At 49.2% G+C, this 18,413-nt stretch overlaps 1 protein-coding gene across 1 annotated transcript in view; it reads left to right on the plus strand.

The window, feature by feature from the left end:
• Kcnk12 (potassium two pore domain channel subfamily K member 12) overlaps positions 1-18,149 on the plus strand; it is a 43,720-nt gene extending 25,571 nt beyond the window's left edge. The window contains exon 2 of the mRNA XM_090336987.1: positions 16,411-18,149. Within this exon, the coding sequence (XP_090193113.1) occupies positions 16,411-17,312 (902 nt within the window). The 3' untranslated portion in view covers positions 17,313-18,149. The remainder of the gene's footprint in view (positions 1-16,410) is intronic.
• The last annotated feature ends 264 nt before the right edge of the window (positions 18,150-18,413 follow it).

Consider the following 18,413-nt stretch of genomic DNA (forward strand, 5'->3'; position numbering starts at 1 on the left):
ACCCAGGTCCAGGGGTAGGGTGGTAGCTTTGAGCTGAAGAGCTCAGGGACAGCGCCTAGGCCAAGATCAAGCTCCATGACACCACCCTCCCCCACCCCCCCACCACACACACACACACACACACACAAAGTTAGAAGCACACTAATTTTTCAAAGCAAAATCCTATTACTGTATTTATTGAGCACCTGTTAAGTACCAAGCATCACACCGACTGTGAGAGAAACTTGTCTGCAGTCACTAGTTCTCATGCCATGTGGTGCTAGAGTGGACAGAGAGAAACTTGTCTGCAGTCACTAGTTCTCATGCCATGTGGTGCTAGAGTGGACAGCAGCCAGCCCCATGCCACCTACCTGTCTCCAGGAAGACTGGACTCTGGTTCTGGTCCCTGAGCCCGAAGTAGGGGTGAGAAGACCACATTAGAATGAGCCTGGGGAGGCTCCGTGTGAGCCTGGAGCTCCTCGGCAGGCCTGATGGAAGCAGCTGGCTCCTGGCTGCCCCTACTTTCCAGGGGAGGCTCTTTCTCAGGTATAGACAGCCCTCTGCAGTTAGCAGGATAAATATAGACACTGGCTCCTCAGGGAAGCTTTGTGTCCTGGGTTCCGGTTATCTCAGCTGCTGCCAGAAACAGTGAGCCAGGCCATGGCCACACTGTACTTCTGCAGTCAGGCATGTGAGCCACTCACCTGGGAACTTCACTCCTAGACTTATCTCCTCCAGGCTCCAGAGGCTACAGATCTGAGGTCCAGGGCCTGCAGCAAGGTCTTCCTCCTTCCAAGACCCTGCTCTCCTCTGTAGGAGGAAGGACGCTATAGTGTGTGGTTCCCGTTTTTGAATGACCCATGGGAATTTAGAGGTGGCATTAGGAATTCCCACCAGAGGAGACTCACTGCTAACAGACATCAGACTCTGGTGGAGACCCTGAGGGGTGAGCCTGTGCCCTCCCTGTGCCCTCTCTCCTCCCAAGCCATATGCTAAGCCCCTTGGCACAGTAGCCTCCTCTCATAGCTGGTACTAGTATCGAAATGCAAAGTGCAAACATGTTCTCTTATCATAATTGAAAGATTTCTAGGAGAAGTGATTAAGAAAGAGGAGAAGACTGGGACAGGAGTTGGGCCTAGTGGTAGAGTGCCTGCCTAACATGCACGAAGACCTGGGTTCAATTCCTTAGTACCACATCCATAGGAAAAAAAAGCGAGAAATGATGCTGTGGCTCAATTGGTAGGACTCTAGCCTTGAGAAAGCCCAAGGACAGTGCTCAGGCCCTGAGTTCAAACCCTGAGACTGGCAAAAGAAAGAGGAAAAGACTGATAGCTCAGACTTGAGGAAGTCAGATGTCCTGTAAGCCATGTTATTTCCATGGATTCATTTCCTTATTTGCCAAATGGGGACAGTCATGACATGCTCTCTGTAGCTTACAATGACAACCAAGTTAGATAAGAAATCAAACTTCTCCCCATTGTCCAGAGTGGCTGTTCTGGTCATCTAATTTCCTTCTAGGATTACAGGGGGTTCCACTGATGAGAAAAAGAACACTTACTAAACATGTTCATATTATGCATCACTATATCCCTGTCTTGCTGCTTGATCTTCACCCAAAAGACCAAGAAATGCTTCATAAACTTGCTAAAGGAGTGGAATTCAAACCAAGATGGAAGCCAAGGATGATTGAGACAAACAACCCATTCACAGAGAGCCATTGCCACTACTCCTGGAGACTCTGCAACTTTCCAGGCAGGAAGAAACTTAGAATGTGGCTTGTATGTTCATGGACAAGGCAACATGACAAGTCACAAAGGATTAAATAATCCTCTCTGAAGAATCAGACTCACAAAGGTGAAGGTCAAAGAAAGTCACTGTGGAAAGTGGATCCAGGTGGCTCTGACATCTGGAGAAGCGAAGTCACGGCACGAGGGCATAGAATGGCCTTAGTCTTTCACATGGAAACCTCCACTCCCTTCCCTCTTTCCTTTGTTTACTTGGCACTATTAGGATATGAACTCAGACCCTCCCAGCCCCTTCCATCACTTAGGAGATAACATAAACTCCTACCACAGGCCGGGGGCCTGCCTTTTGGACCAAAGCACATATCCTTGTGTGATACAACTGAGCATGTGTTTCCGAGCTAAATCACAGGTACATTCTCTGAACAGAAAGCTGAGTGGGGCCTCAGGGGAGGTGTGGAAAGAGCTGTGGCCTGGGGTCCTGGGCCCTGAATTCTGATTTTAATTACACTGCACTCCCATGGCTTTTCTATACCTGTACCTTAAAAGATGACACATTTACACAGAGCTCAGCTAACCCCTCTGCCTCCCACTCCCACCCAAGTGATGATTTCTGCTCTGGGGATTGCAGCTCTGAAAGCACCAACAGAGACTTGGTCTGGGATAAGAGCTCCATACTGTTTCTCCCATCCTTCCCGTACTTCCTGTATAACCAGCCCTGCCTTATCAGCCAATGGCCATGGTCCATGCTGATCCACACCACGTCCTAGCTGAGGCTACTATGCCCAGGCACTGCAGACAGCCCCCTTACGCTATCTGCCAGCCCTGAGGTTGGGTAGGTCAATGGCTAACGGTGCAGACCCTCTTGATTATTTCTTTAGCACCAGTTCTTTGTGCTACTCTTTGTGCTTTCCCCTGGAAGAGCCTTCCAGAGGACCCACTATAGAGAGACCCAGGTATAGATGAGAAAGAGAGAAGGCCAAGTGTGAGGACACCTTAAAAACAGCCAAACTTGGGGCCAGGAGTTTGGCCTAGTGGTAGAGTGCTTGCCTAGCATGCACGAAGGCCAAGTTTGATTCCTCAGTACCACATACAAAGAAATAGCTGGAAGTGATACTGTGACTCAAGTGGCAGACCACTGGCCTTGAGAAAAGACCAAGGACAGCCCTGAGTTCAAGCCCCAGGACTGGCAAAAAAAAAAAAAAAAGCCAAACTAATGGGACACTGATAATCATGCCTGTAATCCTAGCTACTCAGGGGACCAAGATTTGAGGATTTGTGGTTTGGACCCAGCCTGGATAGGAAAGTCCGTGAGACTCTTATCTCCAGCTAACCATGAGAAAACCAGAAGTCGCACTGTGGCTCAAAGTGGTAGAGCATTAGGCAGCCTTGGACAAAAAAAAAAGCTTAGGGACAGCACCCAGACCCTGAGTTCAATTTCTGTGACCCACTCCTTCCCTTCCCCCCCCCCACAGAGGTGGGGGAGCCTGACCCTCAAGGACTGGCCTCTATACTCTCCAGGGACTTCTCTCTGGCTCCTGGGGTTCTGTGGCTGTGTGGATAGGGAGGAGAGGGTACTGATTCAAAAACACAAACTGAAGAGTTGAACTGAGAGCAGAAATCACAGTGTTCTTAAAGTTCTGCTCCTTTCTGATGGAGGCTTGCTCCCAAAGTCCTAGGCAGAGGTAGGACTCTGTTCTTTTGGGGGAAGGGGGCAGGTGGGGCAATGATCTCATCCAAAAGAGGATTAGTCATGAGAGGGACAGATCTGGGGGGCAGGATGGAGCCGGGCTGTATGTAAATGAGTCATCTTCCAGCCAGTTCCTCGGGGCCTGCTTGTCAGCTGCTCCCCAGGAGGGGTTGTTAAGCAGGAGCTACCCGGAGGCAGGAGTAGATAACCAGCTTTTAATAACTCATTTTGCTGAATGATTTCTGGTGAGGAGAAAAAAAGAATTTAATCTCTGAGCTGAAGCACAGAGTGGGGGTGGAAGGCAGTCCCGCCGTCAGGAAAGCATGCATACTTCTGGGAGGCAGTTGCCTTTTCTCACCATTCATCCAAACCTTTCTCAGGTTAAGAACTGCTCCCCTCCCCAGCCAGGCATCCCAGCCTGCGGTCATTAAAGTGAAAATGATCTCAGAGGTCAAAAGTAAGCCAAAGGTAGATAAGAAAACCTGGGGGGGGGGGTGCTACTTTCTGACTCCATGTGTCATGACTCCATCCTGAGGGACTGAAAATCTGTATGAAACAGACACTCCACTACCACACACACACACACACACACACACACACACACACGCACGCACGCACGCACGTGTGCATGTGCACCTGAGAAGGAAGCTGGGGCTGCCACCCCATGAAAGATAACCATTGAATTCTGCAGATTAGACAACTCCACAAGCACTCAAAAATACATCAGCCCACCAACAGAACCATTTTTCATATCACTTTTTTTTTTTTGGCCAGTGCTGGGCTTGAACTCAAGACATGAGCACTGTCCTTTGGCTTCCTCAGCACCACTTCTGTCTTTTTTCTGTATATGTGGCGCAGAGGAATTGAACCTGGGTCTTCATGCATGCATGCTAGGCAAGCACTCTATCACTAAGCCAAACTCCCAGCCCTGTGAGACTCTTATCTCCATTAAAGCTTTAAAAAAAAAAAACAGACATAGATCTGTAGCCTTGAGTGCAAAAGCTCAGAGACAGCTCCCAGGACTGACAATAATAATAATAATTAATAATAATAATAAATGCAGTTTGAGAGTGGAAAATATAGTGCTCTAGCTGGGCTTCTTACAGAGTGATGCAGGGCTGGAGGTGGCAGTGAGCCCAAAGGTGGAAAAATCATCCTGATGAAGTGAAAATACAGGAGTTGGTGGGAGAGCCAGGCTTGAGAGCTTATGTGTGGGATCTTTTCCAGATGCATCTGAGATGGTTCATGGTATGAGTGTAAGGAAAATGGAGGAGAATGGAAAAGGAATAGGCTGGACTCAGTTGTCAACAGGTGAGGACTGTTTATTGAGAAACAGGGGGGGGGGGGGCAGGGACAGACCTTCCCGTGGGATTGGAGGTTGTGCAGGGACTGGATTTAGGGGTAGGCTTATACAGGGCTGAACAAGAAAGTAAAAATTAAAAGATGGGTAATGGTTTCTTGGAGGCCTAGGGCGATATTCTTGGCCAGGCCCATAATGGAATGCTTCACCTTGGGTGTGGGGGCCATTATTCCCTGGGGACCAAGGTCCAAAAGAACCGCCTGCAGACGAGCTGGTGAGCTCCCGCCTAGTACTTTACGTGACCTTGGGGAATAAGACAGAACTCCTTCCTTCAGTAATGAGTCTCTCTTTCTTGAATGCATCCCCAGGGACACATGTCTGTGACAGAAACACCATACTTCACCCATAGCTGGTATTTTGGGGACCACTTGTTATGTCCTGGGCACTGTGGGAAGCCTATGGCTTTAATAGCTGGGTCTCATGAAACAGGGACATTCCTGGCCTTGTGTCTTCTCAATCAACCAGTCCCCATCCACAAAGTTTGGTCCGGACTCTTCTCTCCCAGAGAGCACAGGACAGCCTGATAGCAGCCCTGTGTCTCTCTATAACCCACCCTACTTTTCACCGTTACTTTATGAAGTAAAGCCAAGCTTTTGGCTGACCTTGGGCAAGGCCTCTGTGAGCCTCAAGATTGTTGATTAGTAAAGCAAGGCTCTTCATTCCCTTCACAAGTCACAAATCATAAGTCACAATCACAAAGGGACAAGTGGGATGGGGGTATTGGGAAAAGCTTCCTGGATGTATGTGCTATGCATTTTATTAAGGCCAACAGTAAGTTTCCATGCTCAGCAAATAGAAATACAGGACATCTAGTTAAATCTGAATTTCAGATAAGAAACCAGTGTTTAAACCAGGTGCTGGGTTGCTTATGCCTATAATCTTAGCTACTCAGGAGGCTGAGATCTGAGGATTACAGTTCAAAACCAGTGTGAGGCTCTTACTTGCAATTAACTACAAAAAAAAAAAAAAAAAGCCAGAAGTGGAGGTGTGGATCTTGAGCAAAAACCTTAGAGACAGCACCCAGGCACTGAGTTCAAGCCCCAAGACCAGCACATACCAAAAAAAAGAAATCATTGTTTAGTATATTTCATGCATATTTAGGGAATACTTATACTAAAACATGATTTCTTATCTACCTAAAAATCACATATAATTGGCTCTTCCTGAGCAGTGTATTGGAGATGAGAGTCTCCCAGACTTTCCTGCCTAGATTGGCTTCAAACCTGGATCCTCAGATCTCAGCCTCCTGAGTAGCAAGGATTACAGGCTGAGAGCCACTAGCATGGGAACTAACCTCATTGCGTCTTAATAACTTCATTTACAACACATTGAGAAATTGTTGTTAAAATACAGATTCCTAGGCTGTTCCCAACTTCCTAAAGAAACCTTTTGAAGTGGTAATCTACATTTTAATCCCACAGCCCAGTTGATGAGAAGCCCTGGATTATACATCCTGACCCTAGGTAATTACTGGTAGTGCCAGTTTTTCTCTCAAAAGAAGAGCTCACTGGGAGCCTGGCCCAGTGTGCCTCACACCTGTAACCTAGCTACTTAGGAGGCTGAGATCTGAGGCTGTGGCTCCAGGGGTAGCCTTGAGCTGAAGAGCTCAGGGACAATGCCGAGGCCCTGAGTTCAAGCCCCATGACTGACTGACAAAAAAAAAAAAAAGAATAGCAGATTGGATTGTAAATTGTATTTGCTTCCTTCAGAGCTGATGATACAGTGCCCAGCAGGAAAAGGTCCAGAGAATAATAAGCCAAGGCTGCCCATCTGTCTGGCACAATGGAAAGGGCACAGGCTTCAGGATGTCTCTGCCTCTTTCAAACTCCCACAGTGAGAAGCTTCACCTCCTGGGGCCACTTCCTCACTTGCCTTGTTGGGATGGTAATGCCTCCCTCACCCGGTGGATGGGAGAACTATGTCAAGTGCCCAGCAGAAGTTGCCACCTAAAGGTGCACAGTGTAGATTGGCCCTGGCCTCCCCATTTCACATCCTTGGAGCTGAACTCTTGAAGCCCCTGTCACCAGGGCCCCACTTGCACAGGTGGCACCAGACAGGCTGTGGGAATGTGTTTCACAGCTTTTGTCAGAGTGACATAATAAAGCCCCCAAGTGTCTGCTCCTTGCAAACTGGAATGGCAGATCAATTGTAGCATAAACAAAACAGCAGGCTTGGTGTGAGCCTGGGGACAGATGACACCTCTGCAGGGTGTGACAAGGGCGACGAACTGATTCTCAGGGTGGCAAGGTTTGCCTTTTCCCTGGCTGGAGATTCAAGGTTCCTTTGCACAGTCAGCCTGGATTCACACATGTTGCCAGAGATTGGGGTCTGATCTCCCATGCTGGGAAGCAATGACCCAGGCAGTGGTGCAAGACATAGAGCAGAACGAATGTAGCACTGATTCTGGACCTCACCATACCCCAGAGCCTGGAGTTTATTATGTTATGCATGAAGTATGGACAGACCATCCCTCCTGGCCCCACAACCAACCTCTGGAGCTGAGCTAATTGTGGTATTTAAAAAAGTGAGGGAAGAGAAGCCGATCCAAGGAGTCAGACCTGAGAAACCAGGCAAGAAGTGGGACACTTTCACTGACTGCTGTCTGCTATCAGAGAACCTGCAGACCTGCCTGCCTGTCCCCTGCATGCTGGGCAGAGCGATTCCAGCTTTGTTTCGGGCCTGCAGTTACCACCTGACAGAGGGGTTGTGATGAAAAAGCTAAAATAGAGACACAAGAAGATGCTAGGACCAATTCCAGCCCAGATTCTCCCTGTAGGGGCAGCAGAGAAGAGCTGTGTTGACTCTAGAGAGCATGCTGGTTGCAGAGGGAGATACATTGCACAAAATCCTTTGCAAGGGGCCCTAGACTAGCTTCCACCATTTCCCAATAGTACTACCCTGGAGACCATGCCTTCAGTAACACATGTGTCTTTTGGAGATAGTTAAGATAGCAGTTATAAGTCAGGGGTAGTGGTACATGCCTGAAGATACAGTTACCAGAGAGGCTGAGGATGGCTTGAGCCCAGGAATTTGAAGTCAGCCTAAACAACACAGTGAGAAACCATCTCAAAGGAAGAAAGCAAAAGGTCTAGATTCTAGCATCCTAGAATGGCAGACTTCTTGCATCTCTGTCTTCTTCCTTCACTGTCTATATGTGAGCAGCCCCTGTCAGCCTCCCACAGAGACAATTTACCAGTAGAGTTTGCCACTCTGGAAGACACACTTGAGACTCTGCTTCTCCTGGAACTCTCCCCACATTCCACACAAGCTCACTGATGCATTTGAGCCCTAACCAGCCTCCAGCTAGAAGTGAGCTGCCCAGCTCTCCTCTCACTGCTGCTAGAGCTTCTCTTGCCTAACCCCTAATAGCCATTGCGTGGTTTGGGGAGGGGTAGAGGATGCCTGAACCCTACCACAAGTCTTCTACCTGGTGCTTATCTTCCACCCATCCCTGGCTAATTCTGAACCTTTCAGACAGCCTGGGAGGAGGTGGGGGAAGGAGGAGATGCTGCTTGTTGCCAATTTAATTAAGTCTAACATAGCTTTGTCTAGAACTTCTCTTTAAAACCTGTTATATACCACAAATTATTCTCAGCTTTAAATACTACAAAAAATCTTAAAGAATAGGGAAATCCAATTGAATGTTCTCTTAACGAGTTTAGGATTTTCCATTGCTTTAGGAAGAGAATGAAATGACCCCTGTTACGAGCGGTTTTGTTTTCATGAATGACTAGAAGCGTTGGGTCCACTGATCTAGTCAGCAGGCTTCAGTCAGACAAATGGATGGCAGTCTGTCTCCAAAGAAATGGAACAAGCTGCAGGTCATATCTATCTCCTCTGCAGTTCCTTCCTCTACTGTCCAGTCAAGTTTTCTTATTTAAAGGGTTTTATTTTATTTACTTTTATTATTTTATTGTTGTTCAGATGAGTTGCCATTAAACAAAACAGTTTATGACTACAATTCACCTTGATCAATATCAAACTTCTCACCCTCAAAAGTTGTCATCATGAGAGTAGAACAAAATTCATAAAACGTAGTTTAGCAAATGGCATCCAGCTGTCAGTGAGGTAAAAACCACCCAGGTCAGTAGACCTGTATCACTACCCAGTCACGCTCTGCCTACCCTGAAAGGAAACCCCAGTCCTTTCAATATGAGGGTGATCTTGCTGTGACATTGGTCGCTCCACTGATCCAGCAATGAAGAGCTGATTCCACTGAGCTGGCAGGCGAGGAAGGTGCCTCCTTTCTCATTGCTTCTGGTGCTCCCTTCTGAAGCATCCCTCAACCAGGACAACTTTCCCTGTCAAGGATGTGCTACCGGCTGTGTTCTGCTAGAATCTCCAGTATGCTCTCAAAGTACTTTCCTATTATTCCTTATACTTTGACCAACCAAATGCACATCCCTGAGAAGTACCAAAAACTTGTTTTTGCTTGATATTGTCTTGCTAGAATAATGCAGAATAAATTCTTTTGTAGACAGCATCTTTTGTCAACATCCTTTATTTCCCGTTGTTATTTCTTCTTATTATTTTTTAAATTTATTTATAACTTTTGCCAGTCCTGGGGCTTGAACTCAGGGCCTAGGAGTTGCCTTGAGCTTTTTTTGCTCAAGGCTAGCACTCTACCACTTGAGCCACAGCACCACTTCTGGATTTTTCAGTTTATATGATACTGAGGAATTAACCCAGGATTTCATGCATGCTAGGCAAGTACTTTACCCCTAAGCCACATTCCCAGCCCTTCCTTTATTTTAGTAGCATCAGTTGTACAAAAAGGAGTTCCATTGTGACATCTCCATGTATGTATACAATGTATTCAAATCAACCTAGCCCTCTCTGTTACGCTTCCTTACCCTCCTACCCCTTCAAAATAATTCCAACAGGGCTGCGAGTTTGCCCTAGAGGTAGAGTGCTTGCCTGAGTCCTCGGTACCACATACATAGAAAAAAGCTGGAAGTGATGCTGTAGATCAAGTGGTAGAGTACTAGCCTTGAGAATGCCTAGGGACAGTGCTCAGGCCCTGAGTTCAAGTCCCAGGACTGGCAAAAAATAATAATAATTCCAACAGATTTCATCTTTCTGTTTTCACGCATGTTCAGCATTTCTTCTTTATGAGATTCATCCTTGTTGAAATAGCTATGGTTCATTTTTTTATGTGTAGTATTTCCTTATTATAAACAGACCATTATTTACCTATATTTCTGGACATCTAGACTATCAATCTGTGATGTTTTGTGAACACATATGCACTCCACCCCATATATAGCTGCATAAAATCAGAGCTTCTTTATGAACACAAGAATTTGAGCTTGGCTTGCTTTAAAGCATAGCAGAATCATTCCATCAAATTCTTAGGTAAATCCTTAGTTTATTTTTCACTCTTTGTAGCCAAATTCTGAATATAAATATCCAACTAAACCTTTGCAGAATGAATACTATGTTAAGATTTTCCTTTGGTCATTGAGTATATTCAGGCAGTTGGGTATTTCCTCCAGGGAATCTAGACTATGATAAACATACAGGCTTAAAGAAAGATTTTACTCTGTCATATAAGAAATATATGTTATTCTGGCTTTTTTAGGGAAATAATAGCTAATGAGACATATCTCTTTCCCATGAATGGTCTCACTCCCCTGGCAGTGCACAAGCTGTTGTTGGACATGAGTTAAGTGGATTCCTATAATGTCTGCCAAAAGGAAACTCCATGCAGTTCAGAAGAGGGTTTATTGTGTGAGGAAAGAGCAGACTCCTGCTGCCCAAGATGGAGTTGGGCAAGCAAGAGAGCTTATGGTGGGAAGTGAGAGATTATATAGGGGAAGGGATATAGACACAGCGGAAGTGGATGTGATCTCAGGGAATGGGGAAATACCTTGGACTGGGGGACCTCCTACTGCCCCCAGACATGCCAGTTGCCAGGGTTACAGGTGCTGGGTGGGGATTTCCAGGGTGCAGGGAGAGAGAGCCAAGGGAAGAAGTCATTTCTTCCAGGTGGACCTAACATTCCCGCCTTGTAATAGTTGTAAAGGGGCGCCGACTCTTTCTGGCTACTTTCTGCTGACAAGGGGCATTGACATTGAGGGTAGGAGGTGGGGATGCTGTCTGTCCAGAGGAGCAGTAACAGTTCCATGGTAGTGAACGTACATATGTGTCCTTGGATGAAATTCTAAAGAAGTCTTAGGAGGCCGGGGTGCCATCTTCTTTAGGGATGCAAGACACTTTGGAGTCAGAGAAAGGGCAAGAGCAGGAGTCTTTTTCACTCTTGACAGAAGAAACCACTGTGGCTGTCCATTAAGCTAAACTGCAGTGGGAGGGGTCAGCAGGACCTGATGAGGGCCAGTCCACTTAAGGTGTACACCAGACAGATTAAGGGTCTTGAAAAAGACTTGATCCTCAGGCAAAATTGCGGGAGAAGGAAACGGGCTTTAAGAGGCTGAGGGAGCCTTGGATATGGGACAGCAGAGTAAGATTAGAAAGGAATGTAAAAAAAGGAAAGTTATCTATTCTACATGGGTAGTTGCAGAGCAAGTAAGAAGGCCATCACTGAGATCTGGGAGGGAAAAGACAGGCTGGAATACTCAGGTAACAATGAATAACTGGCTCCCATATCCAAAAGAAAGGATGCAAGTAGCTTGCCTGCAACCTGGAGACATACCCTGGGCTCCTCCATCGTGAGGCTTGTGGGATCCAGCGGCCCTGGGCAGCATCGCACTTCTGTTGCCAAGCTGAGTATCCTGGATAAGTTGGCCCCTCCCCATGTGTGGGAGGTATGGGAGGGACTGGCCCACCTTGTAGAGACAAGGAGGGATAGTCGACTCCCCAGTATTCCAGCTGTCCACACTTAGGCAGAGTCCAGATGGTGGTTGTAGAGTAGGGCAAGCTCTTGCCCAGTGGCCTTCTTTGCCAGACTTGAAGCATGGTCTGGGTGGTGTGCATTGGGCGCCTCTTCTTTGAGGAGCCCGAAGGGCGACAGCCAGGAGCTGGCAATTTTTCCTCTTACGGGCAGCCTTATCAGCTTTTTTCTGTTCCTCCCAGTTGTTAAAAACCTTAAAGGCCATGCTCACCAGATCTCCTTGGGGGGTTTGAGGGCCATCCTCAGCCTTTTTCAACCTTTTTTAAATATCAGGAGCTGATTGGGAAATAAAATGGGTATTAAGGACCATGCACCTTCTTTTGACTCCGGGTCCAGCTTAGTAGAACGCTGGAGTGCCACTGTAAGGCGATCAAGAAATTCGGCTGGGTTTTCAGTGGGTCTCTGAGTATCCTCCTTTAGTTTATCATAGTTGACTGCATGGTGGGCTGCCTTCTGGAGGCCAGCTACCAGGCAGGTTACCATCCTGTTTCTGCTAACCCTTCCAGGTCCATTACTTTCATAATCCCACTTGGGCTCTTCCCTGGGCACAGCCGTTGCCCCTACTGGGAAAGTATTGTCTAGTGGTGGGTTTCATCAGCATGTGCCTGGGCTGCAACCCAAACCCTTTCCTTTTCTTCAGAGGTAAGGGTAGAGGACAGGACTGTATATAAATCATGCCAGGTGAGGTCATAGGTCTGAACAAGGTATTTCAACTCTTTGGTGTAATTTCTTGGGAGTAAGATATCAGTCACTTCTTGATCGGGGAAAGATGGGTCATTGAAAAGGGGGCCTGCACATGAAAAACTCTGTCCGCCCTTGCCACCTCTCGCAGAGGAAATAAGGGGGCTGCTGGAGGCTGTGAGCCACCTGTGCAGGATTGGGTGTGAGCTTCGGGGGGTGAGGAAAAAGGAGATGAAAGGCGAGGACAAGGAAGGAAAGGGTCAGCTTGGGGAGGAGGAGCAGAGTCTTCATTGTTGAGCAGGGGATCAGGCACTTTAGGGTTAGGAAGAGGCTCCAGGCTCTTAGGTGATTTGGCAGGGACAGGATGCCCCTGTGCCAGGAGGCTAGGGGAAGTTGAGTAGGATTGGTAGAGAGAAGGGCAAGCATGGAGAGCAAAGAAAGCCTGAACACATAGAGCCTCTGGCCATTTACCATTGTGTCGGCAGAAATTGTCTAAATTCCTGAGAATATTATAATCCAAGTTCCGTTTGGGGGCCATTGAGACCAATTGTCTAGCCTATACTTTGGCCAGACATGATTGCAGTGAAAGATGACCCATTTTGGCTTTATGGAGTCCCTGAGTAGAACATCTAAAGAGCGTAAAAGATATCCCAAAGGGGTGTCCCGACTTGGGTGAGACTGATGAGACCCCATTGTAATAAGAAACACTAAGAGGAAGTGAAGTCTGGGAGGATGGGGGGTGGTCAGTGAGGAGGTAGGGGAAAAGTTAGGACAAGGAGGGCAGTGCAGGGAGTGGAGGGAGTCAGTGGTGACTGGGGGTGGAGTCAGTGAGGATGTCAAGGGGTGGGGTCACTGAACTTGGGGCACAGTCAGTGAGAATGACAGGGGGTGGAGTGAGTGAGGACATCCTTGGGTAGAGTCCATAAGGATGTTGAGTGGGAAAGTAGAGTAGGGCAGGGAGGAGGAATCCAATATCACCAGAACAGATTGCGGGTACAGGGTCTTAAACACAGGGAGAGAACGCTAGGCAGGGGTGAGTTAAAGGAGACAGAAAAGAGGCCTGCAGGCAGGAGTCACTCACCAGGTGCAGACAGGAAACATTGTAGCGAATGCACTGCCAGCAATGGGAAAGGCAGAGGTCCCAGAGTGGAGTTTCCTTTCTCCGGTTTGAGGGGGAGGGGGGGCAGAAGCTGGATTGACCCTCAGAGAAATGGAGGGGATCCAGCCACTCCTGACCTCTCCCCCATCCAAGTCAGACACCAGATGTAAGGTAAAAGGAAACTCCACGCAGTTCAGAAGAGGGTTTATTGCGTGAGGAAAGAGCAGACTCGCATGAGCAAGAGAGCTTATGGCGGGAAGTGAGAGTTTATATAGAGGGAGGGGTGTGGCCACAGTGGAAGTAGATGTGATCTCAGAGGATGGGGAAATACCTCAGACTGGGGGACCTCCCACTGCCCCCAGGCATGCCAGTTGCCAGGTTACAGGTGCTGGGTGGGGATTTCCAGGGAACAGGGGAAGAGAGCCAAGGGAAGAAGTCATTTCTTCCAGGCAGACCTAACAATTCCTACTTAATGCTTTCCTACTAATGTTTTGCAGCTAGAGGCACTTAGCTATGCCACAGAGTTACTCAAAGGGTCCATTTTCAGCTCAGATTCCAGGAAGTGCATCTTCCTATCAAGAGATTAACAAGGGCCAGGAGTTTGGCCTAGTGGTAGAGTACTGCCTACCATGCACAAAGACCCAGATTCGAGTCCTCGATACCACATACATAGAAAAAAGCCAGATGTGGTGCTGCGGCTTAAGTGGTAGAGCGCTAGCCTTCCAAAAGCCCAAGAACAGTGCTCAGGCCTTTAGCCCAAGCCCAGAACTGGCAAAAGGAAAAAAAGATTAACAACCTCTCTTCCCTGCCCCCCCCCCCCCACACACACACTCAGCACCAGGAAATGCTGGGCTCTTTAAGGAGAGCAGCTCAGGATGGAGAGGCAAAGCAACCCCGCTGTGCTGTCCTGAATGGTGGGCAACAGAAACAAACGAATAAAAACTCTTTTAAAGTCTGTCCTTGCAGGGCTGGGAGTTTGGCCTAGTGGTTAAAGTGCTTGCCTAGCATGCACGGAAGACCGGGATTCGATTCCTTGGTACCACATACATAGAAAAAAAGCCAGAAGTGATGCTGAGGCTCACGTGGTAGCGCTCTAGCCTTGAGAAAGTCTGAGGACAGTGCTCAGACCCTGAGCGCAAGCCCAGGACTGGCAAAAAAAAAAAAGCCTGCGCTTAGAACAAGTGATGAGGCTAAGGCACAGAAAGGGTCAAACAATAAGCAGCTATCCCTCACACAGGAAAGATCTCTGAAGACAAAACCCCAGATACACATGAGCAGCACAGGACAGGACCCAAGCTAAGCCGAAACCTCCCCCTTGACCAGAGCGACAGACAGTGTCAGAAAAAAAAAAGGTGCTAGTATTCTGTGGCAGAGCCATGTGCACACTCAGAAGGCTGTGGATTTACACTTGATCTCTCCCCTCTCCCTGTTAGAAATACTAGGGATTGAATTTAGAGCTAGACCACTTGAGCCATGCCTCCAGCCCCTTTTTGCATGGGTTATTTTCACTACGCTGTGCTGCCTGGACACGGATACTTCTCCCAGTGCTTCCCCTTGTCATAGGAGATGGCAGGCCATTATGCTTCCTCCATAGCTCAGACAGCAGGCCACACCAAGGCCATTGGTTGAGAGAGTCTCCTGAATTTTTTTTGCCCACACCAGCCTGGGACTCCAATCTTTACCTCCCCTGTAGCTAGGATCACAGGCTTGAGCCACCATGTATTGCTCCATTCTTTTTTTTTTTTTTTTACCAGTCCTGGGCTTGTCCTTGGACTTTCTCAAGGCTAGAGCTCTACCACTTGAGCCTCAGCACCACTTCCGGCTTTTTTTTTTTTTTACCAGTCCTGGGCACTGTCCTTGGACTTTCTCAAGGCTAGAGCTCTACCACTTGAGCCTCAGCACCACTTCCGGCTTTTTTTTTTCTATATATGTGGTACCAAGGAATAGAACCCGGGTCTTCATGCATGCTAGGCAAGCACTTTAACCACTAGGCCAAACTCCTGGCCCCTGCTCCATTCTTTTCTCAAGCTTCATAAAGCCCTTCCCAGCCAGACATTGAGGGCTCACACTTGTAATCCTAGCTGCCAAGGAGGCTGACATTGGAGAATCTTGGTTTGAAGCCAGTCTGGACAGGAAAGTCTGTGAAATTCTTATCTCCAACGAACCACCAAAAAGCCAAAAGCTGTGGTTCAAGTGATAGTGCCAGCCTTAAGTGGAAAACAACAACAACAAAGGCTAAGCTCGCAAGCCCTAAATTTAAACTCGAATACTGGCACAAACAAACAAATCCCTTTTCTGGAACCTGACACTCCATTGGGTCCCCGAGTATGCAACCCTAATTAGTGAAGCCTTTATAGAATTCTGGCTTACAAGGCTGTCTGTCCAGGTGTATATTAAAAAAAAAAAAATGTAGTGGGAGTGGGGGAGGGGCAGGGTGTGCAGTAGTGGAACCGATGACAACTTGTTGGCATTGTGGGTATTTCCATGGTTTTGCATCTTTGCCTTCTGCTGCTTTTTTTTTTTTTCCCAGTCCTGAGCTTGGGCTCAGGGCTTGAGCACTGTCCTTGGACTTTCTCAAGGCTTGCACTCCACCACTTGAGCCTCAGCACCACTTTCGGCTTTTTGCTATGTATGTCGGGTACGGAGGAATCGAACCCCGGTCTTCGTGCATGCTAGGCAAGCACTCAATCACTAGGCCAAACTCCCGGCCCATGCCTTCTGCTGCTTTATAGCCTGAGGGTTCTTCTGCTCCCGCCCTACCTGGTGGATGGGTGGATGAACCCCCCCCCCAGGTAAGCGCCCACCCCGTCTCCTCCGCAGATTTAAGGATGGAGAAGATCAGGAACCATGTCCAATCACACCCAGGGAGGGGAGTGTGTAGGTGACGAGGGCCTCTCCGGCTAGGAGCCAGGCCAGCCCCTGCATTTTGGCCTCCCCCCCCCATGCACGCGCTCCCCCACCTCCCAGCGCCCCCCTGCACTCGCTGACCGCCCCCTCGTGTCTCCCCAGGTTTCGGCATGACCACTCCTGCCACGGTGGGTGGGAAGGCCTTCCTCATCGCCTACGGCCTGTTCGGCTGCGCGGGCACCATCCTCTTCTTCAACCTCTTCCTGGAGCGGATCATCTCGCTGCTGGCCTTCATCATGCGCGCGTGCCGCGAGCGCCAGCTGCGCCGCAGCGGCCTGCTGCCCGCCACGCTCCGCCGGGGCTCGGCGCCGTCGGAGGCCGACAGCCTGGCGGGCTGGAAGCCCTCGGTGTACCACGTGCTGCTCATCCTGGGCCTGTTCGCCGTGCTGCTGTCGTGCTGCGCCTCGGCCATGTACACCAGCGTGGAGGGCTGGGACTACATGGATTCGCTCTACTTCTGCTTCGTCACTTTCAGCACCATCGGCTTTGGGGACCTGGTGAGCAGCCAGCAAGCCGCCTACCGGAACCAGGGACTCTACCGCCTGGGCAACTTCCTCTTCATCCTGCTCGGCGTGTGCTGCATCTATTCGCTCTTCAACGTCATCTCCATCCTCATCAAGCAGGTGCTGAACTGGATGCTGCGCAAGCTGAGCTGCCGCTGCTGCGCGCGCTGCTGCCCGGCGCCCGGGGCGCCCCTGGCCCGGCGCAACGCCATCACCCCGGGATCCCGGCTGCGTCGCCGCCTGGCCGCGCTGGGCGCCGAGCCCGGGGCTCGCGACAGCGACACCGAGGGCCGCCGCCTGTCGGGCGAGCTCATCTCCATGCGCGAGCTCACCGCCTCCAACAAGGTGTCGCTGGCGCTGCTGCAGAAGCAGCTGTCCGAGACGGCCAATGGCTACCCGCGCGGCGTGTGCGTCAACACGCGCCAGAACGGCTTCTCGGGCGGCGTGGGCGCGCTGGGCATCATGAACAACCGGCTGGCCGAGACCAGCGCCTCCAGGTAGACCCGCGCCGCGGGCCGCCCGCCCGGCGTGCGGGCTTGCTTCTCCTCTCTCACAGCTGGCGCTTTCTTAATCTTTATCCAATAAAATGAAACCAAAAAAGAAAACTTTTTTTTCTAAAAAAAAAAAAAAAGAAAGAAAGAACTACTGTTTGGCCAGGCCTGATGTTATCAGGGGCAGAATTTGGGGGACCCGTGCTCATTGTACATCTCTTGGGGAACCACCGCCCTCATCCAATCCTCCTTCAGGGAGAAAAAAAATGGCATCCCAAACCCTAACTCCCCCACCCCATACACACCGGGCGCACACCACAGCAAGGAGAGTGCCATTGCTGGGCTTTGCAGACTGACACCAAACTCGCCCCCATGCACATAAGCAGCTGGCAACCTCAAAGCATATGGTGCAGCTTTTCATGGCTTTGAATTACCTCCTCAGCATTTAGAATCCTGGCCCAGCCTAGCAGCTTCCTTCTGGTCGTCAGAAGCGATGTAGTCACAGTTTTGACAGGTGGGGGTGGGGAGAGCCATATGTTGCCTCCCGGTGTATATATATCTATATATATAGAACAGCCACTACACACAGAGAATGCTGTAGTATTATGCAATGAGATGAAACACAGCGCCCACTTGGACTGTGGCATTTCCCCCAGATTTGGAGATTGCAAATGGTGAGGGGCTTGGCTGGCCTTTCTCAGCCTGCATCATTTTGTCCACTCAGCACAGCCCACGGGGCAGCTACTTCAAATGGCAGCCACTCTGGGTGGCCTGCAGGGAGGAGCAGCTCAGGCTGCAGCAGGAGTCTTGTTTTCATCTCCAGATGACAAGCATCATCTTCCCCCCCCCCCACATGGGGATCGAACTCTTGGCCTGGATGTTGTCACTGAGCTCTTCATCTCAAGGCTACCACCTTACCCCTTGAGCCACAGTCCCATTACCATTTTTGTTGTTGTTGTTGTTTATCAGTCCTGGGCTTGAGCTCAGGGCCTGAGCACTGTCCTTGGACTTTCTCAAGGCTAGAGCTCTACCACTTAAATGAGCCTCAGCACCACTTTCTGGCCTTTTTTCTATGTAGGTGGTACCCAGGAATTGAACCGAGGTCTTTGGG

The sequence above is a fragment of the Megascapheus bottae genome, chromosome 7 (assembly GCF_031878675.1).
Source record: "Megascapheus bottae isolate mThoBot1 chromosome 7, mThoBot2.hap1, whole genome shotgun sequence".
Taxonomy (NCBI): Eukaryota; Metazoa; Chordata; class Mammalia; order Rodentia; family Geomyidae; genus Megascapheus; species Megascapheus bottae.